The 27,237-nt window shown below is 42.1% G+C and overlaps 1 protein-coding gene across 1 annotated transcript; it reads left to right on the top strand.

Moving 5' to 3' along the window:
• The first annotated feature begins 22,251 nt into the window (after positions 1–22,251).
• On the top strand, positions 22,252–24,402 carry LOC145823386 (protein MAINTENANCE OF MERISTEMS-like). The gene is made up of 4 exons (XM_082922931.1): positions 22,252–22,694; positions 22,823–22,984; positions 23,078–23,852; positions 24,061–24,402. The coding sequence occupies exons 1-3, from the start codon at positions 22,254–22,256 to the stop codon at positions 23,444–23,446; spliced, it is 972 nt and encodes a 323-aa protein (XP_082779057.1). The 5' UTR covers positions 22,252–22,253; the 3' UTR covers positions 23,447–23,852; positions 24,061–24,402.
• Positions 24,403–27,237: the final 2,835 nt, after the last annotated feature.

Raw genomic sequence — 27,237 nt, 5'->3', positions numbered from 1 at the left:
ACTTAGCCAAAGTCACTATATAGGCCTCCACTAACTACCAAAAAAAAAAAGGGAGAAGAAGAGAGAATTCGACTATATTATCAATAACAAGCCAACAACAATCTCAAGATCTCAAGAAAACTCAAAAAGGAGAAGAAAAAAGATAGAAATTACAAGAAATTTAAGAATGGAAGTACGAATTATGTGATGGCCCCGACGTGCATATCAGTTTTGCATAATATTTCATTAAGTAAATTGCATGATTATGTGTTTGATTTTGTGTTTACCTGTTTGTTTATAGGATATTTGTTCAAATACCGACTTTGAATTAGAAATTGGAGGCCTAAACGGATTCAGAAACAAAAATTGACTAGTTCAATAGGTTAGTTGGAATATTTAGGATCATATGAAAAATTTGATTAAAATTTGATTTGGATCAAAATAATTAGAATAAATCAATTAGACTTGATTAAGTTTAATTAAGCTTAAGCTAGATTAATTAGCCTAATCTAATTCCCCTATATATATAGGCCCTGTTTGGTGCAGCTTAAAAGCTGATTATTTCAGCTTTCAACTTAATTTAAGCTATTTTGATGTGTTTGGTTTAGCATATAGCTTATAGCTTATAGCTTATAGCTTTTTGGAAGTCAGAAATCAGCTTATTCTTTGAGTAGGGCAGGAGATGCTTAATTTATAAGTCAGAAATCAGTTTATGTTCATAGTTATAAGATATAAGCTGTTTAAGCATAAACTATAAGCACTTTCCCACAGCTCTACCAAACAGGGCCATATATGCCTTAAGCATTATTTGAACTCATTTATTCTTCATCAAATTAATGTGGCTGAGATTGTAGAGAGAGAGAGAGAGAGAGAGAGAGAGAGAGAGACCTACTTTTAGAGAGAGAATAGAGAGATTATAGAAAAACTGAAGGGATTAAGCTATAAACCCCAAAATTCAAGCTCTAGGTAAGATTATTACACATAATTTTTAAAAATAATCCATGCAGAAGTTAAGTTCATAAAGTTTGTAAAACCATTTGCCTGAAATTGAGAGGAGAATGCTAGAACCACTTGAATTCTTGTAGGATTAAGTTGAATTAGACATGTGTCACGACCCGAACCCGCCCCCATGGGTTAAGGCCATAACCGGCCAGTAATCATGAGATTACCTATGGCCTCAAATTGAACCAGACAAAACTCATCAGAGTAAAGGGGCCAAATGGAAGCAAATTTTAAACTTTGTCCATAGAGCTGTGCTTACATGGCACATCATAACAATCCATACGAAAACATGTTAATAACTCACGTCAAAAGATACAACAACATAAAACTCTGTACAGACAGGATCATTCAAATGTAAGTCAAGCCGTCAAAACTATATACCACAGACGCAAAATCTTCGCCGACATAACAAAATATAAATACACAGCAAAGGGGCGAAGACGGGTCTTGTACGTGAGACGCAAGGGCTGATTCTCCAAAAACCTTTGTTGTTCTTGACAGACTTCACTGGGGCTGGGTTTGCATCTCTCTTGGCTTACCTACAAACACATGAATGAGCGTGAGCGATAGCCCAGTGAATAATATCAAATACAGAAGTTACATGACAATAAGTAGAACAACATGCTCCAAACGGCCTTGGGCCCAATTCATGCTTCTATTTAACAGATACATATAACTATACGAAATTCAAATCAAGTAACTGCAGTTCTAAACATTCTGGCCTTTGGTCCATTCAGGATTCCATTCATGGCAAAATGACCTAAGGTCCATTCATACATGTCCAAACGACCTTCAGTCCACTCATTTCTATCACAATGACCTTGGGTCCATTCATTTCTATCAAAACGACCTTCGGTCCATTCGTTTACGTCAAAACGGCCTTTGGCCCATACATTCGTGTCAAAACGGCCTTCGGCCCACTCATTTATGTCAAAACGGCCTTCGGCCCATTCGTTTACGTCAAAACAGCCTTCGGCCCATACATTCGTGTCAAAACGGCCTTCGGCCCACTCATTTATGTCGAAACAGCCTTTGGCCCATTCAGTTCTATCAAAACGACTTTCGGTCCATTCATTTCTATCAGAACGACCTTTGGTCCATTTATCATTATCAAAATGACCTTCGGTCCATTTATCATTATCAAAACGACCTTCGGTCCATTTATCATTATCAAAACGACCTTTGGTCCATTTATTACTATCAAAACGACCTTTGGTCCAATTATTCATTCATGTTAGACTTTTGTCCACAATCCCAGTTAGCAACCCATAAAGCTTATAAGGGAATACACAATTAGACATTGATAAGCTTTCAAATATCGATATTACTCACAGTGATCGGCTTCGGATTTGCCCTGGAGCTTGACCCTACACATTTAATGAACACAAAAGGGGTCACTAACAGTTCAATCCGTTCTTTGATTCACATATTCCTCTTTAGGCTTTATTCTTATCTCATTAACTCATTTACAATGCTTAACATATGCCTAAGAGTGCTTACAAGTGAAAGAGAATGGAAAACAAAACACAGAACAAGCATACAAAATTTCAGAGAACAGGGTCCCCGCTCGAGCGTCAACTTCCGCGCTCGAGCGGACCCTGAAGGCCTGCAGAAGTACTGGTTGCATGAAAAATACGCTTGAGCGTGGAATAGAGCGCTCGAGCGGAAGGCCTGTTTGCAAAACTCCCCGCTCGTGCGTGCGATATCTCGCTCGAGTGGACATCCAACTCTGCAAAAAGTGCTGGGAGCACAATATTCCCGCTCGAGCGGCTATTCCCCCGCTCGAGCGGACATAAAAAATCTAGGTTTTCCAGATTGAGTTCTTTAGCTCCAATTCGAATTTCAACCGGCAGAACATGCATGTTATGGCTCAAATCTCAAATATAGTTATGCTAATATGCCATAAACACCAAAACACATTACAATGAAGCCCAATTCACAATTAATTCACATGCATGCCCCAATCTCCCATCCACTCATTCTAATACAAACAAAATCATACATTCAAAGCTCATATCTTAATTATTCAAACATGCATGCTAATCTTGATTTCATTTCCATCCCAAACAATGCAAATGGTGTTCATTCTCATGGAATACAACAAAAGCATGCTTGCATGTAAGATTTAACACCTTTATTTCCATGTTTAACTCAATACATGCTAGGTTATGCATTTCCACAACAATTATATACATGCATGCCTTCATTGACCTTCAATTGAACACAAACAACTCAATTTCCTTATAATCAAGCTAACTCATGTTCTTGGCCATTAACCACACTTGAATTTACAAATTTGGAAATAGAAATCCATGAGTTTACTTACCTAAGAGTTCAATCTCCCAAATTATAAAAAAATCTCGGGCTTGATCTTCAAGTTCCCCAAACTTTGAGCCAAGATCACCCAATTCTCCCCCTCTCTTTCTAACAGCCGGCCCTCCCTTTGTTTTTCTTAGAGTTTGATCAGCGAAGGGAAGTTATGAGGAGAGAATACAAGGTGTAGTGTCTTAACACTACCAACCCCACTAACATCAATTTAATAATAATGAATAATTGGCACTAATTCAACAATTAAATCAATTTAATCTGACCCGAATCAATTTCCAATTAAATTTCATCGTAGGTTCTAAAAATTATGTCAATCACAATGGCGTAATCAATTTTGGGTTCTGTGGCCGATAAGGCCTCCAATTTAATTTCCAAAGCAGATTATTCAAACAGATATTCCTGTGGTGAATAGATAGAAGTTCAAAGCCGCATATTTTCACATAATGGCACACAAAATCATACTAAACACGTAATCATACTCATATTAAGGACCAATTAACATATTACGGGACAGGGGTATCACAGTCTTTCCCCCTTTAGGAAGTTTGGTCCTCCAAGCTTAATTGCCCCCTTTAGGAAGTTTGGTCCTCCAAACTTTCCATTCCAAAATTGAGAGAGGTTGAAGTAGTTCTGTCACCATTTGATATTCGACTTCGACCTGTTGGTACCGAAAAATATTCAGACACAAATTCACTAATTGCCCCCTTCATGGTAGGTCACCAACAAATTTATTTCAGATGTCGACTAACTTTATCACAGAAGTTCGGTCTATTCCCTTGTCACAAAAGTTCAATTCATTCTTCAATAATTCCACAATTCACAATCCGATCCGGTATTTTGTTCAACAATTCCTCACAGTTATCCAAGGTCAATCAAAAGTTTCCAGGAGTTCAAAGTGGATCCGGACACTGATTCCCGAGTCAACTAGGATAATGACGAAGCAATCAACCACACGACATACGTAACTCATATACCCCCATAGTACCAATTGTAAAGCACAATAACACCGATGCAATCGACTTCTAACAGAATATACGTGTTCTCAATCATTCAATAGTTTACAGTTTCCAATTCGGTTCAACATACAATTCCCTGTTCCATCGAGTCTTTCTACATTATCTAATAGTTGTCAAAAGCATGAGGCAATTCATATATTAATTCCCATGGTGTCAAAGATATTATCAGAAACAGTTAATCACATGTTGAACATAATTTACACATCTTCAGAACCCGAATTGTAGAATATAATGGCACTGAGCAGTTATTTACACAAGGCGTACTGAATTCACACACCTCCGGATAATCAGGGTTTTTCAAAGCTTCTTGGATGTTTATAACATCTATATAATACCAAAGGATGACATTCCAGACCAAACAAAGGAATAATTGTCTCGGAGCCAAAGCACACCCGTTCCCGACCGTCGGTGGCCGACCCGAGATCGATTAGACAAACCCACCCGTACAAGACCGTCGGTGGCAAAAGAGGTGTCTCAACAAAAGTGCTACATAGGCTTAACGTCCCGTAGCACGAAAGGACGCTCCAAGAATGTCATCAAAACAACACAATACCACTAATCATAACCTGATTTCTTGAAATCCGATGACACTGAAGCAGCTATTCTCCCTTACAAAACATATTCTAATTAGTCAAAGACAAACGTTTAGCACTGCTTATAATCAAGTCAATCTGTCATCATCGATTCCCACAGCGTTAAACGAACAAGGATGGGACAATATTTCTTACGACACCCAATCATTGGATTTGAACAATTCAGTTCATTCATAACACATATGTCCTCAATAGTTGAGGGTTGGTTCCCAATGGTGGTCATGGTCAGATCAATCTGTTAATAGCCCACAAAAGGTCTTCCACATAGGTCAAGTACTCTAAACAGATTCAAGTTTTTGGTCTATCAGTTTTTCTGCTAAGAATAATCTGGCTATTTATTTACAGGCAATCCTTAATCCCTTTTTACAAAATTAAATCAGATAGAGGGTCTTATCAAACTAATCCCAACACAGGTCTTGCCAAATTAAATCAAACAAAGGTTCCATCAAATTATATCAAATGAGGGTTCCATCAAGACAATATCAGACAAAGGTTTTATCGGATCGAATCAGATAAAAGTTTTCTCACCTAGAGTACATTTGGTTCTATAAGGCATACTTCGTTTGCTTAGGTACATGGTTAATAGTTCCATAATTGTCCTAAGTTCATTAACTCTCAAAGTCACATCAGGGTCATTCATCACAACTGTTTATATCAAAATGACTCAGGTCATGTACAATACGGCATTGTTCATATAAGTCCAGGTGTAGATGCATTTGCATGCAGTTGTTCATATCAAAAGGTATGTATCATAATCAAATCAGCAGTTCCCAAATAAGTCTTATATACAAGCACATAGTGCACAGTAACACAGTAAACAAGGTTCCTTAGTTACACATAACATAGGATAAAAGTTCCAAATCAGTCACAAAATCCAGTCAACTTTCTACCAATCAAAATTACATGGTCTCACAATTATAGAGTTCATCATTTAGGGTGCTCAACTCGGTCATACGATTATAGGGTCATAATTCCAGTGGTTTAATCATTGAAGACAGTAGTATAACAACTCACCCCAAGCATAGGTTCAGATGTATATGTGCATGTGCAGAGTTAATCGATATCTCCATACATATTTCACAAATTTCCCAAATGGAGCATATACATTCAATAAATACGGTCTCGATCTTGTGGGTCTAACCAACCTAGATACACATGCAGCAGATACCAAAGGGTATGTCAACTCAATCAAATAATATCTCAAGCAAAGATATACACATGTACTAATTCAGAATCAATCAACACATAAGCATTCGTTCGTAAACAATATAGATACCTGGGATAACAATCGCAGTATTCTGAGTGCTTTCTAGGATGAGTGTAATTACTCTATCCTGAGTAGCAATTCCTACCACTGGTACGAATCTAGCTGAGGCAAAACATTTATTCACATTTGCTCAGTTCGGGAACCATTCCTTACCATATGGTCCATTTTACCGCACCTATAACCAGCCCCCGAAATCCGACAACAACTCCTCGGTATTTCTTACATTGGTGGTGACAAAGGTTCTTGCCGTAGCGGCAACTGACGTTGTTGTCTTAAGATCTCTGCCATTTCCTGTACCATCCTTTCCAGCCTATCAAGTCGGGCTGTGGAAGAGCCTTCTAGCTCGTATGCCCTTAATTTAACCATCCTCTTCACACACTCTTATTAAATCATGCCAAGTACCGGGATGTCCAATACAAAAATAAACACATAGTCATATTCGTACATAGACACGTCTTTATATTCTCATTTCACATACCGTACGCAATTAATCACATACATAACAGATAATTGCATACTTATCAGATATCGCATGCTGAACATCTACTAAGTAATTATATACTCAAATCATGTTCATATTTCACATAGACACCCGTAGGCAGAATTGAATGCACATAGATAACTTTTTATGATTCATATATTCATGTATGTGCATTATAACAAAACAAACTTGTTGTACACATTAGCGTAACAATTCATATCTCATATTTGAATCATGTGTGGTACTTCCTTTAGCGTAACATATCATGTCGGTCAAGCATATCAAATTCCATAATGGAACCTTCCGTACCGGTAACATGTCTCATACATAGGCCACGGTATTGTTTCCCCCGGGCGAGGGCCTGTGCCACGGTATTATTTTCCCCGGCTAGGGCCTCATGACCATAGGCCACAGTATTATGTCCCCTGGGTGAGGGCCTCCGCCAAGGATACCACAATTACGTTCAAGGAGAATTTAGACAATCATTCATTTATACCAAACTTAGCATTTCAGGGAACTTGTCATTTCATACCATCAGAAGATAATTAAGGCTAAACATAACCTTATAGAGTTCTTATTCCCCATCTGATTAAGCTTGCATTATACCTTTTACAAAAGATTCACAAGTATGCATATATCAGAAGGCATACATATTCCAATGGTTTACAATGCAAGCAATTCACAAATTTATAGCACACAACTGTTCATATCGAAACACTTAAGCATATTCTTGATGCTTCCAAATTCATATTTATCACATGAATGCATCCTAGATCTTATCTAGACGCTTATTGCTCTTTTGGACAAGTGTGTGAGTTATTAACTCGTGCTCTGATACCACTCTGTCACGACCCGAACTTGCCCCCATGGGTTAAGGCCATAACCGGCCAGTAATCATGAGATTACCTACGGCCTCAAATTGAACCAGACAAAACTCATCAGAGTAAAGGGGCCAAATGGAAGCAACTTTTAAACTTTGTCCATAGAGCTGTGCTTACATGGCACATCATAACAATCCATACGAAAACATGTTAATAACTCACGTCAAAAGATACAGTAACATAAAACTCTGTACAGACAGGATCATTCAAATGTAAGTCAAGCTGTCAAAACTATATACCACAGACGCAAAATCTTCGCCGACATGACAAAATATAAATACACAGCAAAGGGGCGAAGACGGGTCTCATACGTGAGACGCAAGGGCTGACTCTCCAAAAACCTTTGTTGTTCCTGACAGACTTCACTGGGACTGGGTTTGCACCTCCCTTGGCTCACCTACAAACACATGAATGAGCGTGAGCGATAGCCTAGTGAATAATATCAAATACAGAAGTTACATAACAATAAGTAGAACAACATGCTCCAAACGGCCTTGGGCCCAATTTACGCTTCTATTTAATAGATACGTATAACTATACGAAATTCAAATCAAGTAACTGTAGTTCTAAACATTCTGGCCTTTGGCCCATTCAGGTTTCCATTCATGGCAAAATGACCTTAGGTCCATTCATACATGTCCAAACGACCTTCGGTCCACTCATTTCTATCACAACGACCATCGATCCATTCATTTCTATCAAAACGACCTTCGGTCCATTCGTTTACGTCAAAACGGCCTTCGGCCCATACATTCGTGTCAAAACGGCCTTCGGCCCACTCATTTATGTCAAAATGGCCTTCACCCATTCGTTTACATCAAAACGGCCTTCGGACCATACATTCGTGTCAAAACGGCCTTCGGCCCACTCATTTATGTTGAAACGGCCTTCGGCCCATTCACTTCTATCAAAATGACCTTCGGTCCATTCATTTCTATCAAAACAACCTTTGGTCCATTTATCATTATCAAAATGACGTTCGGTCCATTTATCATTATCAAAACGACCTTTGGTCCATTTATTACTATCAAAACGACCTTTGGTCCAATTATTCATTCATGTCAAACTTTTGTCCACAATCCCAGTTAGCAACCCATAAAGCTTATAAGGGAATACACAATTGGACATTGATAAGCTTTCAAATATCGATATTACTCACAGTGATCGGCTTGCGGATTTGCCCTGGAGCTTGACCCTACACATTTCATGAACACAAAAGGGGTCACTAACAGTTCAATCCGTTCTTTGATTCACATATTCCTCTTTAGGCTTTATTCTTATCTCATTAACTCATTTACAATGCTTAACATATGCCTAAGATTGCTTACAAGTGAAAGAGAATGGAAAACAAAACACAGAATGAGCATACAAAATTTCAGAGAACAGGGTCCCCGCTCGAGCGTCAACTTTCCCGCTCAAGCGGACCCTTAAGGCCTGCAGAAGTACTGGTTGCATGAAAAATATGCTCGAGCGTGGAATAGAGGGTTCGAGCGGAAGGCCTGTCTACAAAACTCCCCGCTCGTGCGTGAGATATGCCGCTCGAGTGGAAATCCAACTCTGCAAAAAGTGCTGGGAGCACAATTTTCCCGCTCGAGCGGCTATTCCCCCGCTCGAGCGGACATCAAAAATCTGGGTTTTCCAAATTGAGTTCTTGAGCTCCAATTCGAATTTAAATCGGCAGAACATGCATGTTATGGCTCAAATCTCAAATATAGTTATGCTAATATGCCATAAACACCAAAACACATTACAATGGAGCCCAATTCACAATTAATTCACATGCATGCCCCAATCTCCAATCAACTCATTCTAATACAAACAAAATCATACATTCAAAGCTCATATCTTAATTATTCAAACATGCATGCTAATCTTGATTTCATTTCCATCCCAAACAATGCAAATGGTGTTCATTCTCATGGAATACAACAAAAGCATGCTTGCATGTAAGATTTAACACCTTTATTTCCATGTTTAACTCAATACATGCTAGGTTATGCATTTCCACAACAATTATATACATGCATGCCTTCATTGACCTTCAATTGAACACAAACAACTCAATTTCCTTATAATCAAGCTAACTCATGTTCTTGGCCATTAACCACACTTGAATTTACAAATTTGCAAATAGAAATCCATGAGTTTACTTACCTAAGAGTTCAATCTCCCAAATTATAAAAAAATCTCGGGCTTGATCTTCAAGTTCCCCAAACTTTGAGCCAAGATCACCCAATTCTCCCCCTCTCTTTCTAACAGCCGGCCCTCCCTTTGTTTTTCTTAGAGTTTGATCAGCGAAGGGAAGTTATGAGGAGAGAATACAAGGTGTAGTGTCTTAACACTACCAACCCCACTAACATCAATTTAATAATAATGAATAATTGGCACTAATTCAACAATTAAATCAATTTAATCTGACCCGAATCAATTTCCAATTAAATTTCATCGTAGGTTCTAAAAATTATGTCAATCACAATGGCGTAATCAATTTCGGGTTCTGTGGCCGATAAGGCCTCCAATTTAATTTCCAAAGCAGATTATTCAAACAGATATTCCTACGGTGAACAGATAGAAGTTCAAAGCCGCATATTTTCACATAATGGCACACAAAATCATACTAAACACATAATCATACTCATATTAAGGACCAATTAACATATTACGGGACAGGGGTATCACAACATGCATGTATGATTTTTCATCTCGAAGCTTAATTTTCTACAAATTCATACATGCATGGAAGTTATACATATTAACTTGAAGGGTTTTCCATGACTTTACACTCATCATCTTATATACTCGTGCTTTGAAAGGAGATAAGTTAAATCCATTACATGCATGGCAAAATCATTGAGTTTTGAGTTTTGTTTTGGATGATTGGAAGAGGTTTTGAGAATATGGTTTCAAAAATTCCATGTATTCATGCTTTATAAAGAGTTTCTTCATATCCTTATTAACCATGCAAGCTTTGAACATGAAAGGCACATTTTCGAACTCTATAATGCAATCTGGAAAACCCAAAAATCGTCCACTTCGCTCGAGTGATTGATCCATCGCTCGAGCGCACTTTGCATGCTCCTAGTATTTTTGTAAACATTTGCAGTTGGCTCGAGCGACCAAGTGTGTGCTCAAGCGAACTCGACTTTGCATTGCACGTGGCTCAAGAGACCAAGTGATGGCTTGAGCCTACTTTGACACCATCTAGTACTTTTACAATCAGGCCATACCGCTCGAGCGACAAAAGGTGCGCTCGAGCAAAGACCCTATTTTCAGCAATTTTTGACAAACACTCATTTGTACATATTTTCATCCTCATACCCTTTTAGGAATTCTTAAGCATTATTTATATGTCCTTAACCATGGAATAAGCTAGAAACACATGTAAGAAAATTGAATTAAGATACGATATTTGTTTCGTACATGCGCTTCAATGTGTATCTTTGTTATGTGTTTTGTGTAGGTGGTCATTCGAGGCCTAACACCTATGCCAGCCACTGTGAGTAGTATTTTTGTAAAGATATATGTTCAATGTATTTTTGAATTGCTTCAAGAATATTATTTTGGAAATATTATTTTGATTGGATGAATGATTGTCTTATTTGAAAAGTAATTGTGTCATCCTTTAATGAAGCCCTCACTTGGGGGAAACAATACCATGGCCCTTTGATTGATGTGGCCCTTGCCTGGGGGAAATAATACCAAGGCCCTTCGTTATTTTATTACAGAGATCTCTCATGATGACCTGCATGGTCCCTTTGATATAAGCCTCCAGCACTTTAGCTTGTGCTATTGGATTTACTACATATGAGTTTTGCTTCATGAACTTTTGATATGACAAGTACTTAATTATAATTTGTTTCGAAACTATGTATCTATGAATGTATGTATAAATACTTATAAAATTTGCATGTTTGCACTGCTCAATGGACGTAGTTGTATTATATTATTGCTTCCACAGAGCGCCGATTACCGTTATTAATTATTTGTTTTGTCTTTGAAGCCAAGTAATCTGGAATTACTGGCTGGTCATAGCCTAAACCTCTAGGGATGGGTTTGGATTGTGACAGATTACCTCTAAGCTAGTAGAGATAGGGTCCAAGCTAATTATAAACTCTAATTCAAGCTCCCTCTAGCCAATAGTGATCTCTAGCTCTAAGTCTCCAAGCAAAGGGATAAAAAGAGTAGCCAAAGTATCAATTTCAATGTCCAAATGTCACTCAAATTAGTCAATTACTTGATTAACTAAGTGATTTATCTAGAATATAAGGAATCTCTTTAAGAGTTAGAATTTTTTGAACTACGAATCCTGAGCCCTTAATCATCTAAAGAGGGAGAGTTCTATAGGCTTAGGAGGCTTGGAATATGCCTCTAGACCTTTTAAGATCTGGATAGCATATTTCAATATCCTTGGCACGCTTCACAAGAAAGTTGTTTGGTTGATGTTATAATAGGTTGCACCTAATAAGACTTGTCTGGCCACTATATAGTAGTTCTACATATTTGATCAAAAGTTATCTAGCAAGCAGAAATGGTTCGGTCGTGCGTCCCCGGACTGAAGTTGTTTAGCGTGTTCCCTAAAGAGTTGTTTGACCGGTCTTATCTTATCCGGCTGCTTTTCTTGAAAGGTTTCCCCTATTTTCTCATTCAATTCGACTTTTTAAGTTGTTTCTTTTGAAGAGTGGATTTAAACATTCCAGAAAATATACTGCCAAGAATCATCAAAATGAATGAAGAATTGCCAATTGCCAATTGCCTTAAAATTTTGAAAATAGGTATACGAGTCTAGAAATCCTTTTGGCTAACACAGGTATAGGGAAGATTTGTCACTCTCCATCCTTAACTTGTTTCTTAGAAGGATCTTTTATTTCATCATTAGGAGTTTTTCTTAGAGTGCCCAAGTCTTAATGCTAGTCAAATATGGGGGTGTCTACAATTGCCCATTTTTTACAGAACTTGGTCCATCATTTCGTGACATGAGTGAATGTCAAAAGCTGAAGATGACCCTTTTGATAATGCCGTAAGACGAGGGCTAATCAAGGCATGCAAAAATACAATTTGTTGAACCCAAGGGTTGCTTACATATCCTTTTGCAAATAATTAAACCAGCGTAGTTCATGGCAAATCCAATGCAAAAGTTTGAAAATCGATTGAAAGTTGGACTTACACCCTTCACAAAGCCGGTTGTTTGAAAGTTGGGCTTACGTGTACCACACTGCTGGGATTTTCAAAAGTTGTTTGAAAGCTGATGAGATGTAATGTAATGCAATGGAATGATGGTAACAATGCAGAGAGGTCAAGTACATGAGGAAAGTCTTGTGTAGATAGTATGAAGAACGCTAAAAGGATACAAATATGGCGAATGCAATCTCTTTGTGTCTACACACATTGAAGAGGTAAATAAGTTTTGAAGTGATTGAAAACCTAGACATATTTCATGCAAGAAGGCATGAAGTGATAAAGTGATAATAAGCCTATACGTATTAAAGACGAAAAGGGTGAAGTTGTAGCTAGCAAGCCTAAACACGTATTATATGTGTGAAGTTGTAACTAGCAAGCCTAAGCACACGTTGTATATGAATGGTAAAGTTGTAACCAGTAAGCTTAAACACACATCGTGTGAAAAGAGTGAATGCATCAGGAATACATGATATGAGAGATGCAATATTGTGTAATTTGTAGCCAAATAATAACAATCCTAAATGCATTTCATGTGAAAAAGGTGAATGCAATAGATAACATGATGTCAAGCCTAAACACATTTCATGTGAAAATGGTGAATGTAACAGATCAAATAATAAGGTATGTGATGCGATAGACGTAAATGCATTGCGATGGATGCACAAAAGTGGTGCAATAGATGTGTAACAGTGGTGTGATGGAGGTAACATGCAGATGCACAAAAAGTGATGTGATCATTGCAAAGTATCTAATTACTTGTGTACTCAAGATATGTGAAATATGAATATGAGAATATGTGCCTATGTGCAAATATGCCTATGTGTATTTGTGTATATTCTTGTAGTTGTCATAATATGAGTTCATATAGAATATGGTGAGAACAAGGGCAAATGAGTTGGAAGAATCTTCAACAGCCTGACTTGATAGACTAGAAAGAATGGTACAAGAAATGGCAGAGGCCTTAAGACAACAACAACAACAACCATTACAACAAGAACCTTCGTCACCACCTGTGCAGGAATATCAAGTTGATGATCGAACAATAGCTATGACAAAAGAGTTTAAGAAAATGAAACGCCCATTGTTCCATGGAGGAGTTGATCCTTTGAAAGCCGAGGCATGGGTTCTTGGAATTGAAAAATTATTTGAAGTCTTCTCGGGCACTGAAAGTTCTATTAGCCACATTTACTTTGGAAGATGATGGTAGCCGATGGTAAATGGTGATCTGAGATGAAAACAAAAAAATTAATTAGGCTCAATTTTTAGAGATATTTTATTAGAAATATTTTTTGCAATGTGTCCGAGATCAAAAAGTTTCTAAATTTGAAGGGCTAATGCAAGGCAACTTGAATAGTGGCTGAATATGAATCTCAGTTTACTGAACTAACAAGATTTTCACCTCATATGGTTGACACTGATTATAAGAACGCAAGAAAATTCGAAGGAGGACTCCAGAACTCGATCCAAGAGAAAGCTAATACGTTGAAATTAACAAAATATGTTGATGTGTTAGATTGAGCACTGATGTTTGAAACTAATATGAACCAATCTTCTGAACGGAAAGAAAAGAGGCAAAGCTCTAATGTGTGTAGACAGCCCGCGGGGGACCTCGCTACAGCTCAGACTCGACTTTCGTCAGTCACGGTTCTTAATCTGAACCAAAGAGTCCAAATCTGGCAAATCGTTTTTGAGAAAACTGATTTTTTGAAAGAAGTGCCAAACATGGACTGCTTTGCCAGATACAGAGTCGCCACCTAAATATTTTATTTTGGGAAATTTAGGAAACCCTGACTCGGTGCCAAAAGGCCACGTGTCCGTCATCACCAAAGTTGCCTCGGCTCGGGAACTTGGGTACGATTGGGGAAGGTCACTTCGTGAGCACCCCCGCTCGCCCGGTCATAGACTGGCCTCTACTAACCATGATATCAATTTTTGAAAACTTTGTGTGTCCTTATTCCGGTTTTTAGCCTAGGTTACTATGTGATGCGCACAGCATACAAGTATAGACTGGATCGTCTGAATTGGAACAAAACATTTCATGTTTGCTTTTTTTGAAAGAGGTTTTGCTACCCGCAGGTAGGCTTGAAACATTTGATGATTTACTCCAATTCAGATAACCCAACCTTCACCCACAGGCATTCAGGCAGTTTATATCATATAAGCACATAGCCTCATAGTAAGCATGCTATTCATGGCAGCACTCACACGCATGCAAGGATGCTAAAGCATAAAGCTTACCGAGTACTCCAAGCCAAAATAGAAACTCATTAGAAATCATGCATGATCCTAAATATACAGAAATGCCTAATGCAACACATGAAAAAATGCAACTATAGTAGGCTCGGCTATTCTAAACATGGCATATGGAATGCTATAACTAACATGTATTCAATTTGGAATTGAAATACAAATGCAGTTAGTATGATGCGCCGAGCCCCGTGCATGCAAAACAGATGAATGAATGCAAATATGCTGTCATACTGTATGCTAATTTAAATATGCCCTAATCTAACCATCATAAGCTGGTAAATAAAAGGGAAGAAAGACGTGGGGTTGGAAGACATACAACACACACACGCACACTTATTACAGTTATGCCCTCGCGCAGAGGGTCCGAATAAATAATACAGTCCCAAATGAAAGAATAGTACAGTCCAAATATTATAGTCCAAATATTACAGTCCAAATAATATACAAATTCCTAATTAATCAAATTAACTAAGAAAATAAATAAAACTGGCATGCAAGCCAGGGACTGCCTTGCTTCTGATGGATGATGTATGTTAGGCTGCTTTGTGCGGAAATCCACCGGGATGCCCCGATTAGCCTCTGTTTAGCAGTTATTCTTGAAACGCGTGCCAAGTCCCGAAAAGTTGCTGATTCCTGATTTTGCTGCAACAGAGAGCAGGAAAGGGGCATAGCAGTGTATTTCACAAATATATGCATGCCTCGATCCTCGTGCCACCAATCACGCATATCGATGCATGATGGCAGAGGAGTCGAAATGTGCAACTTAATATAGAATGAATGCACATGTAAACACAACAAGAACCTAACTCCATCATGGGTAATCCGGAGTGTCGGTGACTGGGGAATTGAGACACATTCCGTCACTCGGAGTACGAAATGCACCTCGTTTCCCGTGCCCGGGCTAACTCCTATCCCGACCACAATGCAATATGCATGACATGCATGAAATGCAACTAAAATACAATCCTAACATACACCATGCTATGAAAGTGAGATGCCTCGAAATGCGTGCACACAGGCACGCAAACCGAGAAAATGACAGAATGCAATCTAAGATACAACCTAGTATGCACCATGCTGTGAAAATGAGTTGCCTCGAAATGCGTGCACACGGGCACGCAAACCGAGGCGATGATATACGCAATATAAATGACATGGAAATATGATATGGGCTTACACCAACATGAGAGAGCCTCAGCCACACGCACATAGGATGCCGATGGATGAAAACGAAGTGCCTCGAAATGCGTGCACACGTGCACGTAAACCGAGGCAATGGCACACGCAATGCGAATGACATGGAAACATGATATGGGCTTATACCAACATGAGTGAGCCTCAGCCACACTCACATAGGATGCCGGCGGATAAAAATGAGGTGCCTCGAAATGCGTGCACACGGGCACGCAAACCGAGGCGATGACAGAATGCGATGTAATGACATGGAAACCTGATATGGGCTTATACCAACATGAATGAGCCTCAGGCACACTCACATAGGATGCCGGCGGATAAAAATGAGGTGCCTTGAAATGCGTGCACACGGGCACGCAAACCGAGGCGATGACAGAATGCGATGTAATGACATGAAAACCTGATATGGGCTTATACCAACATGAGTGAGTCTCAGCCACACTCACATAGGATGCCGGCGGATAAAAATGAGGTGCCTCGAAATGCGTGCACACGAGCACGCAAACCTAGGCGATGACAGAATGCGATGTAATGACATGGAAACCTGATATGGGCTTATACCAATGGAATTTCAGCACTAAAATATGGGGGAAAACAGTCCCGAAATGAGGCGAAATGATACCAAATGCATGGAATTGTCCCGAAATGCGAATTTAGGCACCCGAAATGGCCTATAGCTATGCCAAACATGCACAATATGGACATGTAATGCAAAGACAGAAGCTAGACAGTCCCAAAAAAGGCATTTTCACAGTTATAAACAAGGCCAAACAGCAAGCATAGGTATGGCAAAAATGGCATGCAAGAATAGGGGCCAAGAGAGTGGTAATGAAGCAAGCGATATAAGCAAAATCCAAACTGAGAAATTTCCTTCTACAACACTGAAGAGGGACCAAAAATATGAATATTTACAGTATATGGAAGCCCCAAAATCAGTATACAAACATGATAGAAATGTGATGCAAAATAAGGCTCAAAAGTGGCTATAACATGAGGTATACAAAATAATCACCAAACAGCCAAAGACCCTTAATAAAACATGTAGAATGGGCCAAAATAGGACTATTTCAAGAACTGTAAAATGGCTAAAAACAAAAGCATGATAGGCTAACTAAACATGCAAGAATGGGGAATAAAAGAGAGATATAACATGAAGTGACCTATGGAGATCCCAAACCATGAAAGGACCTAAATGAAACATGAAGAATGGACCAAAATAAGCACCTTTTCAGAACTGTAAAATGGCCAAAAACAAAAGCATGGTAGGCTGCCATTGCATGCAAGAATGGGGAATAAAAGAGGAGTATAAAGGTAAGTACAACATGGAAGTCCCAAATGATGTTGAGCCCTTCTTCAATGTTGAAGAGGGGCTCAAAATAAGCCTAATATCAGTTTACAACATGCTCAAAAACAGATTAATCAAGGGCCAAAAATAGCATGCAAGATCATGACATATAAGAGGATCAATGAAGCAAGTGCATCATGGAGGGCTCAAACAGGGTTGAGCCCTTAATGAAAAGTGAAACTGAGCTCAAAAGAGGGCCACTTTCAGTTAGGGCCGGAGCTTGAAACAAAAAGAATGTGGGGCTTACAAATGGATCAAGAAAAAGGGTCAAAGAGGAGAAATGTTACTCACCCTTGAAGACTAAGACTTTTGTTGCTTCTTGGACCAATTTGCAGCTCCTTTAGCCTTTTAGAAGCCTTCCTTGTTGCTGGAAATGAGGTGGTGATGGTAGGGCTTGGTGGTGTAGAAGAAATGGTGATTAGGGACTTAGAAATTTTCAAGGAAATGAGAGGGATAAAGATGGAGTTGTGTATGGAAGCTTGAAGAATAATTTTTCTAACCCCAACAAATGATATATCTTGCTTGTTATAAAGGCCAAAAAGGGGGTGTAAAGGTGGGGGAAAAGGAGAGCAACTTTCCCCCACAAAATATCCCCCCGGATATTGATATTTTCTGGGGGATAAAGCTCCACAGCTGTAAAGTGCACAGTGCAAGGATCTCGGCCGGCCAGGTACTTTTGCTCCAGGTGGCCGGCCGGCCACACCCCCTAGCCGGCCGGCTAGGGGTCAAAAGGGTCAATCAGATTTTCTGGCCGACCACCAATTGATGGTGTCCTCCTATGTGTGTACAACACAACCCTGTGGTTAAAAGTTCAAGAATGTGGGTCCAAGGGGTTCAACATTAGCCCGGAAGGAGGGGGTCAAAAGGGTCAAGCAAGATTAATGGCCGGCCACCACTTTTTAGGGCCCTCCCATGTGTGTACATCACAAATATGTGGTTCAAAGTTCAAGAATGTGGGTCCAAGGGGTTCAACATTAGCCCGGAAGGAGGGGGTCGAAAGGGTCAGGTAGCATTAATGGCCGGCCACCACTTTTTAGGGTCCTCCCATGTGTGTACATCACAAATATGTGGTTCAAAGGTCAAGAAAAAGGGCCCAAGGTGTTCAACATTAGCCCGGAAGTGTGAAAAACGGGCGCCGGAGGGCGTCGGAGGATGTATAACTGGTTGTTGCAACAATTGCTTGCCTCCCACCCCTCAGTGACCTCACTGGTGATAAAACAGAGGTACCTGCCAAAAATGAAGGAAAACCGTTGCAAAACGAATGCTTGGGGACCAAAACGCGCAGTTCGAGGTCCCGAAAATGGGCTGTTAAGCACCGAAAGTGGCATTCGACCACGAAGTGGGTTTCTCAGACCCCAGTGTCCTTCAAAAGGGAGCAAATAAGGAGTATGCCAAAAAATCAGAGCAATAGGAGATGGTTAAGCGGTCCCGAACCGAGGCACACGGCCCGACGGCTCCGAAATCCGGAAACCGGACTCCGAAATGGGAAAAATGGCCTACGGCCACCAAATGTAGCCTACGGACATTGAGAGATGGTCTACGGGACCTCTCTCTTCCCTCAGGAAAAGAAACAAAGAAAACCGAGCCTGGTTCGCAAACCGAGGCAAAGTACAAAAGAGGGTTCGGAAGTTCGGAGGCAGGGCTCACGGCCGCAACTCTGAAACTTCTGAACAAGCACATTATGCAACATCACCAAGCGCTCAATCAGTGACGTCTGAGTCTTAAGGTCGGTCAAAAATGGGGTGTCTACAGTTGCCCCTCTTTGACAGAACTCGAAAGTCATAAGTGACGAGAGTGAATGTCAAAGCCCAGAGACGACCCATTTTTGACAAGGCCGAAGACTTAGACAAACGTACAAGACAAACAGAGATGTGCCCGCAGGCATGCCCGCAGACAGGGGGCAAAATGCAAATGATAATGCAAGAAGATTTTGAAGATTGGACTTATACGCTACGCGAAGCCGGTTTTGAAAGTTGGACTTATACGCTACGCGAAGCCGGTTTTGAAAGTTGGACTTATACGCTACGCGAAGCCGGTCATCACTCATGATCATGCGAATGCAGCAAGCTGTAATGAAGCAAGTATTCGCAAATAGATGCAACAGTTTTAAGCAAGAATGCAAAGCAACAACTACATTTCATGCAGTTAAGAAATGCGGAGCATTATTCAATCCCCACCACGTCTCACACGGAGAAGATACGATACCTGCGCGATTCGTCTGGTCGCACCAGTCTCAATTGAACCGTACATACAATATCGTGCCTGCAAAAAGAGAGAAATTGCAACAAATACAATATGCTATATATCCAATGTGATTCTGGAAGTTTGACACACGCAGTGCCGGTAAGTGAATGCATCACAATGCAAGAGTGGAACATGCGCGACAACGTATGCTCAAACATAGAGGTATGCCAATATCAAGAAATGTGCACGTTAATGCAGGTATGCTCATGAGAATGCAAGATAATGTGACACGAGCATGAATCAGGGTGTTCATTTGCCATGAAACAACGAGTACGGAAACGCGTGTTTCGGCGAAGGTAACTCAATTACGGCCTCCGACCCGCTTCCCTGAAAGGTTACAACTCATTCAAAAAGGATACACTTTGATTTCGATGAATGATGATGAGACATATGTCAGATCTCGAAGCCGAAGTTCCGACGGAGCAATTTCGCGACCGGAAGTGTACTTTTCTTGAATTTTTTCAGGTCCCGGGAACTCCGATCTTCCTCAAAATTTGCAGAGAGCTAGGTGGGCATGTGAGGGACATGGCCGGCCAGTTATATGGGAGAGGGGAGGTGGCCAACCGGTTTTCCATAAAGTAGATAGCCGGCCGGCCAGTTTTCCAAAAAGCAGATAGCTGGCCGGCTAGAAAAGAGGGCCGGCCGGCCATATGCCCAAATCCGGGGGCTTTTTGGTCTTTTCACCTCCTTTTTGATGCTCCTTCAATCCAAGACTTGGGGCCTATATAAGGCAGCCGAGACCTTCCCTTTTCTTGCCTCTTACAACACTTTCTTCTCCAGATCTGAGTTTCATACGCGTTTTCCAACGCCCCGCGCAAATTGTTTTCGCAAAAACATTCAGTTTCAAGCACTTTAAAGCGATTAAATTTCGGTTTCGGAGCTTCTTTTCGCATTTTCGCCACTTGAGGTAAGTTTATCTCAATATTTGGAAGATTTTCTCGGGAGTTGACTTTTGTTGACTTTTTCATTTCCCGAGAGTTGACTTTTGTTGACTTTTTCCAATTTCGGCTCATTTTCGCTCATTTTTGCTCCCTTTTGCAGATCTTCTGAAAATGGCGGGTAATTCTCCCCACGGCGGAGGTTTTCCAAGCGCCGGAGATGATTTCGATCCCATGACTCTACCCCCGAGGACCCGACCTTTTATTCCCGGGAGGTACCGTCCGCCAGCACATGTCCTCCCTCGTGCTGTCTTCCGTCACTTTACTAGCTTTGACGAGCGAGCACCCGGGGATCTGCTTCTCCGAGAGCCGGAGCATCACCTCTCTCATGAGGCCCGAGAGGTATTTACTTCATATTCTATATTTTTCGTACATTTCGCACCTTTGCCATGCTTGAACACGCAGTTTAGCTTATGACATAGTACTTTGCTTGCATCTTGAACATGTAGTTTCAACACTCGAATTTCTGAACACTTGGCTCACTAATTAATTGTGAACGCACAGTACACATTAGTTAAGAGGCGAACACACGGCTCAAACACTGATTTGTCGAACACACAGCCCGAATTCGAAAGTGAACACACAGCCCACACTTTAAATTTTCTGAACACGCAGCCCAGATTAGATAGTGAACACGCAGCCCACACTGATAGAAAGTTGAACACGCAGCGCAAATTTTAAATTTTCTGAACACGCAGCCCAGATAGATAGTGAACACGCAGCCCACAATTTAACTGAAAGTTGAACACGCAGCCCAAACTTCAAATTTTCTGAACACGCAGCCCAGATAGATAGTGAACACGCAGCCCACAATTTAACTGAAAGTTGAACACGCAGCCCAAACTTCAAATTTTCTGAACACGCAGCCCAGATAGATAGTGAACACGCAGCCCACAATTTAACTGAAAGTTGAACACGTAGCCCAAACTTCAAATTTTCTGAACACGCAGCCCAGATAGATAGTGAACACGCAGCCCACAATTTAACAGAAAGTTGAACACGCAGCCCAACCTTCAAATTTTTTGAACACGCAGCCCAGATAGATAGTGAACACGCAGCCCACAATTTAACTGAAAGTTGAACACGCAGCCGAAACTTCAAATTTTCTGAACACGCAGCCCAGATAGATAGTGAACACGCAGCCCACACTGATAGAAAGTTGAACACGCAGCCCAAACTTTAAATTTTCTGAACACGCAGCCCAGATAGAATTTGCATGTAGCTTATTTCACTTCATCGGCATACAGCCCATTTCATCTCATTGGCACACAGCCCATTCATCTCATTGGCATGCAGCCCATCTCATCTCATTATTGACACATGTATTCATTCTGAATGCAGGTTGGTTCCCGCAGTGTGCGGGGGTATGGTTCCACTATCGCGCGGGACTGGTACGCTGAGCTCCTGGAGGGTGTCCGAGACTTAGTAGATTTGGCAGGATTCGGGCCCTTCTGCGTCGGGTTGTCACGTTGTCCTGCCAGGAGGACACTGATGGCAGCCTTGGTAGAGAGATGGTGGGACACCACCAACTCCTTTTATTTCTCTGCCACTGGAGACATGACCATGACGCCCCTAGACTTTGCTGTGTTGACTGGCTTAGACATAGGAGGTTGGTCCATCCCCTATGATGAGGATATGGGCGAGTGGGAGGCCGCTTGGATGTATCTATTGGGGGCTCGCCCGCCTGTTGACAGGGTTTCTGGGAGAGTCCGATACACTTGGTTCTCTTCCCACTTCCGGCGGGCGGAGATGGTGCCTGAGACTCCCGAGGAGACGGAGCAGTATGCCCGTGGTTTCCTTATGTTCCTCTTCGGGACTACCCTGTTTGCCGATAGAGGGAACACAGTCGGGCTATACCTGCTGAGCGCTCTGGTTGACCTATCACAGGTCCATCGATATGACTGGGGTGGCGCCGGCCTGGCTACCCTTTACTTTTATATGAGCGCGACCTCCCGCGGGCGGGGCGATTTACTTGGCGGCTATTGGAGAGCCTGGGAGGTACTTTTCTGTCCTCTTGATTTACATTTCTGCTCTTCATTACTTGTACATTGCACTCACAGCGCACTTTTACAGTCTGTATTTTGCTCTCAACATTTCGTACTTACACTCTGCACTGCTTTTCTCAGCTATGGGTCTATGTATACTTCCCATCATTAGCCCCAGAGCTGGAGGTGGCAGGGATTCCCATGACCCCATATTCATTGGTGTTCGAGGGCCCGCACCGGCCGAGACCTCGAGAGACCCTCCTTTACCTGCGACAGTACTTTGACACTGTGCGACATTCAGAGGTACCTCAGAACTTTCAGTTCCTTTCATTTTCATCTTTGATTTGCTCTGTATATTCTCGATTTCTGATGGGTTTATGCATTTATCATCCGCAGATCACATGGCAGCCTTGGGCGCCCCTGGGTGATGGTCTCCGACTTCAGTATACCGGAGGGTCGGACATCTCCCAGTATAGGGTCCTGCTCGAAGGGCCGGTTGGCAGGGTATGGTTCCTGGGGGAGCGCTTTCTGCGCCAGGTATGGGGGTATCTTTCTCAGGATCCTCCCGCAGTACCCCCAGTCAGTATGCGGACTGCTGACAGACTCTCTTACTCGGAGGTAGTCGGCGCCATGCTGGGTAGTGATGCTTTACTACATATTGAGGAGGGGGACTACGCCACTTACCGTCACATATATTTGATGCCTCCATTGACGGGAGCTCGTATCCCGATGATGAGGCCTGCCGGTATGTCATCCTCGGGCTAGGCTCGGGCTCGGGCTGCAGACGCCCCTTCTACTAGCAGGGCTGGTACATCTAGAGGTGGGAGTAGACCGGTTCCTCCGGTTCCGTCGACTTATCCTCATCCTGGATGGCCAGATATGCCCACTGAGTTGATGGCGTGGCAGTATGGGGCTATCTCTCCGACCCCGATCCTGCTAGAGCCTCCGATGCCCAGTGATCGATACGCCATTGATCCTGACTCACCGTTGGTATGCTCCACTGTTTTTCATTCATCATTAAGATGTTTAGACATTCTTTTGTTCACTGATGATTATGAGCTCATATTTGCAACCACCGCGAGGGTACATGGAGGAGGTGGTTGGACTGGTGGCCACACTAGAGGGCATGGTCCTGCGTAGGGAGGCACAGTTGTCTGTCGCGGGCATTCAGGTACCCTTCAGTTTTCTGTCATTTATCATACTTCTGATGACATGGTGATTTCTACTGCATCGATAGACTATTTGTGTAGAGCACATCTGACACACACCCCACTTGTACACTGTATTTACATGCACCCACTTCACGTAGCCTTTGCTTGTATCTGCGTCTGATGTATATATTTGGACTGATGCATTTGAATTGAACTCTTTGTTTTCAGATGCCTTCATGGTCCGGTCAGGCGCAGGCCAGGCCACCCGGGCCTCCTTGGGGAGCTGGGCCGTCTGGGCCTTTTCAGGGGGCGGGGCCATCTCGGCCTTCCCAAGGAGCCGGGCCATCTAGGCCTTTTCGAGGAGCTCGAGGAGGGTCTGTCCGCAGACGCAGGGCTTACGTTGTGGAGGCAGAGCCTGATGAGGAGGAGGAGGATGCTGAGGAGGAGGAGGAGGCTACCGATCGTCAGTCAGAGACATCTGCTGAGGAGGGGGGCTCCGGTTTTGGTTCGGGGAACAAAGGTGAGGCTGAGGGGGATCCTAAGGATGACAGCTCCGACTCAGAGGATGATGATGGTGCGGAGATTGTCCCGCACAAGAGGATGAGGAGTGCTTCTCGTTCCCGCTCCCGAGGACATTGATGTTGCTATTTCCTGCTTTATTTTCCTTTTTGCTAGTAGTTTGTAGCACTTTGCACATTGTTAGGCAGTTTTATTTTTTGTAAAACTTGTACCTTTGTTTGTTGTAAAGCATGATGGAATGAAATAGCTTTTGAAAAGGTGTTTGTATTTTAAACTTTTAGCATCGTATCGCATCATTTATTTTGCACAAGAATGAAATTGAATGGGAATGTGCATTGTGTAATCACAAAGTCAGGTAGTGAACCGACGCAACAAACTAAGCAACTCAACTTACTAAGATATAACAGGACCTTAGGAAGTTCACAACTCGATAAGCAAAATGCAACAATGTTGACAACGCAAATAAACAAGACTTAAACAAAGATTGCTTAAACAGAGCGCAATGACTCGAGAACACGAAACACGTCCGCTCGACAAACAACTTGATAAGCAAGACAACAACTCGATAATCAAAACAACAACTCGATAAACAAAACGACAACAGAGTGTACTTTGGACGATCTGGGCACCAGAACGCATCCGAAATGAAGGCCTTTGACTCTCCCGTTGCATGGAAATGCTTGAAACTTTCCTCAAAGGGTGAAACAGGGCCAAGGAGATACACTACAGCATTGCCGGCCATCTTTGGGAGCCGGCCGACCATTTTTGTGGAGAGAGACAGCTGGCCGGCCATTTCTGTAAAAAGTAAATGGCTGGCCAGCCAGAAAAGGTGGCCGGCCGGCCACTTAGTCTTGCAGCCACCAGATTTTTGACACGTGTCCCCGTGAATAGTGTTTTTCCTTCTATAAAAGCCTCAACTTCGGGAACATTCATTTCATCTTAGTTTTAGACAAAGATGGAGGCTTTTCTCGCAGAAAATGTCACATCTTGGATCTCTTCTCTAGATGGCTCGGAAAAGCTGAATTTCCGGGGTTTCGGCTTGAATGCACTATTCACGCTGAGCCGTACTCCGCTACACCTCCCTTTTCTCCATGCCGCGGCAAGGTTCTGGAATCCAGTGACACATGTTTTTAGCTTTGGCGGCCAAGAGGTATGTCCCACTTTCGAAGATTTTCAGGTTTTGATGGAGTCTGAATGCTCTGAAGTGATCTTGCCTCAGCTCCGTTTTGGCCACGCCCAGGCTTTAGGGCTGATGTGTGGGCTCACGGCGCATGATTCTCGATCTCTGATCTGCAGTGGGGAACTGGACATCCTCGGTTTGATCCATCGTTTTTCCGACGCCGGTGACCGCAGCAACCATTATTGGCAGGGTTTCCGGCAACACGCCCTCTGCTTATGTTTGTTGTCTCACTTTCTGCTTTCCTCGGGCTTCGGCGGGGCTAGCATTCGCCTAATTGAAGTCGCCCAAGGTTTGAGAGAAGGAAAGAGCTGTATTGCCATGACCTTGGCCGAGACACTGATGGGCTTAGATTCTGTCTATCGCCGGGAGGCGACTAGGTTCGCCGGGAGTCCACTGCTGTTGCAGGTAATGTTTCCCACCCGACCTCACATATATATTTCCTCACATCACTCGACCCTCAGGCTTGGTTTTTCTCACAAAACCCTTTTCCTCACTTTTTCTCTCATCGTACATCTCTCTGTTCTTTATTCTCTCATTTTTCATCCCTCCCCTAGGTATGGTTAATGGATAAGTTGCAGGTTGTGGACTCTTGCCCGGCCTATTCAGCTCGAGGCTACTTCTTTCGGCAGCGCCTAGTCAATGCTCTTGACGAAAGGTGGTGGTTCGATTGGATGTGCAATTTGTCCGCAGACGGCATTGCTTGGCATTGTCCTTGGCTCAACCTCCCGGCAATGAGCTATAGTATGTCTCGGCTGATTGGGATCCAATTGATTGGTCTAACCCACTGCGTATTCTATTTTCCGTTCCGGTTCCTGCGTCAGTTTGGTCATGATTAGACCTGCCCACCGGAGGGGATCGAGTACCCAGCCGCTTTCCCGGTCCGGGGTGCACAGCTTGCCCGATATGCCACAGCATGGAGGACTAGAGAGCTCCTGGCCCCTGCTTCCATTTTCAGTTGTACTTTATCCGATGAGTGCTTGGATTGGCTCAATGAGGAGGCACAGGTTGGGCCTAGCTTGGCATCAGATGCTTCGTCCAGCTCTGGGAGGGGACGCAGAGATACTTGATTCAACTATGCCCCAAATTTATTGCTTATTTAGCATTTTCAAGTTTTCTTTATGAATGTACTAAAAAAAAAAGCAACCTCGATTGTAATGCAAGAGCAGGAGAACTCAGTTTTGAAATCAATGAAATTGAAAGTTGTGGTACTGAAAATTTTCCGCTTTTGGTCCAAAAATGATCTTAGTCGTAAAAAGATTGATTTGAACAAAGTCAACTTTTATTAAAACTTTTCAAAACTATTTTCGATGTGGATCAGAATTGGACACGCCGAAAATCTGTCACTGAGACGCACAACCCCAGATCCCTGCAACTGGAAAGTTGCCCCTAGTCTGAAGAACAACGCGGCACTTCATAGCAACGGAAAGTTGCCCCTAGTCTGAGTAACTTTGCACCGTCGCGGCAACGGAAAGTTGCCCCTAGTTTGAACAGCACTGTACCGGAGATCACGATAAATGTTGATGGATAAAGATGACTGAGACGATCAAAATGGACAGAGTTGATCGGGGAAAAGTTTATGGCTGAACTTCAAGGTGAAGTCGCCTACGTATCCCAAAGATGGGAATCAAGCCTTACGTAGTTCAGGCTGGTGTTCGCTCGAGTATTTTCACTCTCCTTTTGCGCTCTAACTTTTGCCAAGGCCGCCC

The sequence above is a fragment of the Camellia sinensis genome, chromosome 4, assembly GCF_055761805.1.
Source record: "Camellia sinensis isolate YWXY chromosome 4, ASM5576180v1, whole genome shotgun sequence".
NCBI lineage: Eukaryota > Viridiplantae > Streptophyta > Magnoliopsida > Ericales > Theaceae > Camellia > Camellia sinensis.
The sequence above is the reverse complement of the archived record's forward strand: the minus strand, read 5'-3'. Positions and strand labels throughout refer to the sequence as shown.